Here is a 4,606-nt window from a genome sequence, read left to right on the forward strand (position 1 = left end):
ATGACCGAACGATTACGACGTAAAATGGCTTACAACCGAGCAACCGAGCCATCTAGAAGCTGGTCAAGGCGAGTTTGTATTGACGGTGGGAGATGTACCAAAGCCAAATATTTATATTGACCTGCTCTCAACTGTGCGGTTTCATAGCTCAGTTGGTAACGCAATGCACTGACATCGCAGAGGTCATGGCTTCAAATCCCGTTGGAGCCATCTGAATTTTTCAGGTGTCTATAATCAGAGACAGTTGCTTAAATTATCCAGATACGTGCGAGGAGCATTTCTCTCTTTTCGTCTCTTTGATTTTGGTAAAAGTCACATTTTGCCGTTTGCCGTATAAATCTCTCTAATAAGTTCTGTTTTATTTAAAGACAATTCTAAAAGCTGTGTGTGTGTGTTTGTCACTTTGGCTTTCTTCAACCAACCTGTACAACATCCGGTGATACATTTGAAATTCTCTGGTTGCTTTTGTCCATTAACAAGGACTACACCTGACAGATGTTTTCGATCCTTCCGGCCAGCCAAGATGTCCAGAAGCCTGAAATAGCGTGAAGAAGTCAAGTATGTGAAAAACCAGGAAATAAAAAACAAAGATTGAAGACCCCCCAGAAAAAGACAGCGGTATACAACAGTAAATAATCGGATACCTGAAATCGAACAGTTACATCAGCCAATCATATTAAGTGCACTCTGCTTAATCCACCAATCACAGAATTTATCACAATAACCATAGCAACAACCACCTAGCCTACCAAACTGTGGATTTTCCAAAATGGACGAATTTGTAACGTTAGACAGTGAAAAAGGAATGCACTAATTTTCCTTTCTTGGAAATTGTAATGGTTATGATTAATTGCTAACAGGACTTTGTGTCGTCCAATTCGGTCTGTAATCATACTAGTGATTAAACAAATCGGACTCCCACTACACGGTCGTCCAATTTTGGTAATCACTTGTATGACTACAGACCAAATTGGACTCCACTCAGTCCTGTTACCATTATACACAATAATTAGTGAAAAATAAAGTAGTCAATGCACCAATACAATTTGAGAAAATTGTAATGGTTATGATTAATAGCAAAACATTGTTGGTTACAAAGGGCGGCTGTGAGTCATTTTCATGTGAAATACTGCAGGGTCCTCATTGTTCACACAACCATGGCTGGAATGTGAAAGACAAAGACCAAATACAATGACACCATTAAAGAAAGCAAAAAATCTAACTAACAAGCAAAATACTGCATTTCTGTTGTTTGCAGTTGACCATAAGTAATTCCTGAAGAATTATCCAAAGGTCTACTACACCAATGTGGTAAACACAGAACAAAAACAATTAAGACCTTTTAGACAATTTTCCATAAATTATTTACCATACTGTCCACTGCAAACAAAAGGAATGCTGTGTTTTCTCGTCACAGTTTTACATTTACTTGTTTCTTGAAGTCTCTCTTTGTAACATTCTGGCCTGGGGGTGTGGGAAATGAGGACTCTGTGATAATTCACCAGAAACGACTCGACAATCATCAAAATCATGTTTATCCCATTTACTGTTTGATGTGTTATTTACTTTTAGGAGGTGGGAGGAAGTCCTTAGATTTTTGGGTCTTTGATCATTGATGGAGAAGTCTTAAGATTTTTTCATTATACAAATTAAAAAGATCTCAACATCCTTCATCACTGATCCCTTTTACCTCATCAAATTCCCTCACCACTGGGGTACATACCTTATCAAGAAACCATATTGCTCCTTAAAAAGGGTCTCAGAGTAAAGGGAAAAATAAAAAGGATGAAGATAGGACATTTGTTGAAAAATAGGAAGAAAATTTGATATCCTATTATATAATATTATACATACGTTGTCTTTCCACTTCCTGTTGGTCCAAGTATTGCATTTAATCCAGGTTGCACAAGGCCACTTAAATCATGAAATACAGAAAGAATTTCAATTTATATTAATACCCGTAACCCCTACATCCACTCAAAAACTATGTCGTCTCTAACCCAATGACTCCTTGGAGTGAGACTTAATAGATTTTAGAAATTTCTAGTCTCTAAAGAAACTGTGGTGCTGCGTCAATGGGAGAGTCAAACAGAAAAATTTGGTTTTATCAAACGTGTTGATAAAGGTTGAATTACTACCATGAATGATTTGGAAAGCTGACGTTTCGAGCGTTAACCCTTCGTCAGAGTGAATAGAGGAATTGATAAAACCAAAGTTTCCTTAATAGATGTCTGATACCACACAATTTTACTCGTCAATAGGGTCAAAGAATGGGTTATGGGAATGGGTTAAAGAATAAAAAACTTTATAAAGAGCAGAGTTGGAGCAAAGGTCAGAGCACTGTGCACAAATGTTGCCTATGCCATGTTCAATTCCACTACTCCATGTTGTATGTTTGTTAAATTTGTTTGGGTCTCCACTATGAAAGTATCTGTTTATCGACTACTTTAACTTAACAATGATCTTGCTTGCTTCAATTTAACAAATCGAAAGTGGTTCAGCGTTGTCTGTACTCTTATCGACAATGACATTCGTCATCACAATGGTCAGTGTCCAGAACAAATTTTAACCACTGTGATGACAAATATCATTGTCGATAAGAGTACAGACAACACTGAACCACTTTCGATTTGTTTTTTACCACAATATTCAACACTAAAGAAAGTTTTTATTTCAGAGCGTGAGCAAAATCATGACACAAAGAAAGAGCAATATAATTGGTTTATTTCCCAAATGGGCGTTCCTGATTGGCTATTACAATGCGTGACAAATTGATGCGAGCATGACGCGTACAGCATTGTCTAGACTCTTATTGACAATGGTAAATTAACCTATCAGATTGTGAAATTACAAGCAATTGCGGTAAAATCCTTTATTTTCTTCAAAATAACATTCAAATGATGTTACAGTAGCACAACCCTCACCTGAGATTTTTGATAATTTGTCTCTCTTTCTTTATTCCTTTCTCCTTGGTGGTGACTGAGTAACAAATGTTGTGATAGGAGATTACTGTTGTACTTCCAAATTGGTTTGAATCTGTCGAAAATGACCGGCTTAGTGGTGAAGGGCCATTTGGTTTGGTGTCATACACTGGAACATCATGTGTTCTGTGGTTTTCCAAAGTAGGATGTTCTGTTCCTAACAGTGGTGTCTTTTCATTACTTGATATCTCTTGGTCCATCTTATAACACTGTATGCTGAGGAAGTACTCTGGTGTCACTTTAGAATCTAAAATAGATGGGAGACATCAATGTTGCCTTTAAAATCCATTCTCAGGTTGAATCCAGTTTTACCTTGAAAAAGTAGGTTAACTTGGTGATCCTCATTTAACCTACCAAGGTTGAATATGCACTCAGATGAATTGAAGAAACATTTTTCTGGAGCCTAAATTAAGCCTAGAAGGAAATTAGGGTCAGTTTTGGTTATAATTATACATGTATGTGGATATCAATTGACTTATTATGCAAAAGTAAAATAATGAAAAGAGGTTGAGCATATTCGTCAGTGTAGTGTAGTGGTGAAGACACAGGACTATAGATCTGAAGGGTCCGAAATCGGGAACTGGTAAGTGCATAGTACACTTCTTTGTTCCCTTACTACATTGTAATGTTGAGATTGAATAGATAGTTGTATCAATAAAGAAACCGATAAGATGATACGAAACATTAACAAGATGTGTTGAAATGCATAAGACAGAGTTTGAGGGAAGATATCTATAGATGTTTTCTGTCCTTTTTGGGGGGTTGATAGTTGCTAACTATTCAACTTAAGTAAAATGAAGATCACCAATTTAACCTTGTAGGTGAAAACGGATTCAAAATGAGACCACTGCCACATTAAAGAACTATCAAATTATTATCCTATATAGTTCTCTTTGTAATGACAAGGCCATGTCTCACAGAGAAGAAATATGATTCAGCTAAACAAACTGTATATTGGTGTCACCCCTGCAAAATACAATGTAAGCCTGACAACCACATTTCTGACTAGACGCCAAAGCCCTATATGTTTTCTTTGAAGGAAATTTTAAGAATTAATACATGTAGTTTCACACTAAAGACTTTGCCATACAACACACGTCTCTTCGAACCTTCACCTCTTTGGTCTGGGACCCAAACCAATATGCCAAACTTACAATGGTTCAGAGAACTGTCTGTGTTCCTCATTTTGAACTAAACTACTAATGGCCACAAAACACTGGAGTACAATAACTTTCCTTTATCTTCTGCAACACATGGCTGTTACAATGCATACATTGTTTGGCTAGCCTGGATCGGGTTTTAGTTTAAATGGAGGCAAGCATTTCAATACAGTCATTGGATATTACATGGCTGCATAGGAGACTATCCTTTCCTACATTTGTACATTTTCACAAGTCAAGAGCTACCTTAATATTGGAGAAAAAGTACAACAAGTATCGTAAAAAAGGTTGCTGTTATTCATTGTGGTGAAGTACAATAATAATAAAGTTTTCTCGTTTGTCTTACAATGTGGTCACTTGTGATGTAGATTGCGACGTTTCGACTGCATACTGCTAGTCTTCATCAGGTGATGAGGTCAACTGGTTACGCATCACCTTTTAAGCAGGATGCTCCACTGTGATTGG

The 4,606-nt window shown here is 36.9% G+C and overlaps 1 protein-coding gene across 1 annotated transcript; it reads right to left on the reverse strand.

Moving 5' to 3' along the window:
* Positions 1-312: 312 nt before the first annotated feature.
* On the reverse strand, positions 313-3,189 carry LOC138048611 (broad substrate specificity ATP-binding cassette transporter ABCG2-like). The gene is made up of 3 exons (XM_068894777.1): positions 2,925-3,189; positions 1,855-1,914; positions 313-535 (listed from the first exon to the last, which is right to left on the reverse strand). The coding sequence occupies exons 1-3, from the start codon at positions 3,179-3,181 to the stop codon at positions 313-315; spliced, it is 540 nt and encodes a 179-aa protein (XP_068750878.1). The 5' UTR covers positions 3,182-3,189.
* Positions 3,190-4,606: the final 1,417 nt, after the last annotated feature.

Source organism: Montipora capricornis, chromosome 5 (assembly GCF_036669925.1).
Source record: "Montipora capricornis isolate CH-2021 chromosome 5, ASM3666992v2, whole genome shotgun sequence".
NCBI classification, from domain to species: Eukaryota; Metazoa; Cnidaria; class Anthozoa; order Scleractinia; family Acroporidae; genus Montipora; species Montipora capricornis.

Bases quoted from the DNA above. Each gene is read 5' to 3' on its own strand.
- LOC138048611 (XM_068894777.1), bottom strand. From the start codon at position 3,181: ATGGACCAAGAGATATCAAGTAATGAAAAGACACCACTGTTAGGAACA. The intron at 1,915-2,924 runs GTGAGGGTTGTG...TCATGATTTAAG, and splicing joins CAAATTATCAAAAATCTCAG to TGGCCTTGTGCAACCTGGAT. The intron at 536-1,854 runs GTATGTATAATA...ACGCTATTTCAG, and splicing joins ACAGGAAGTGGAAAGACAAC to GCTTCTGGACATCTTGGCTG.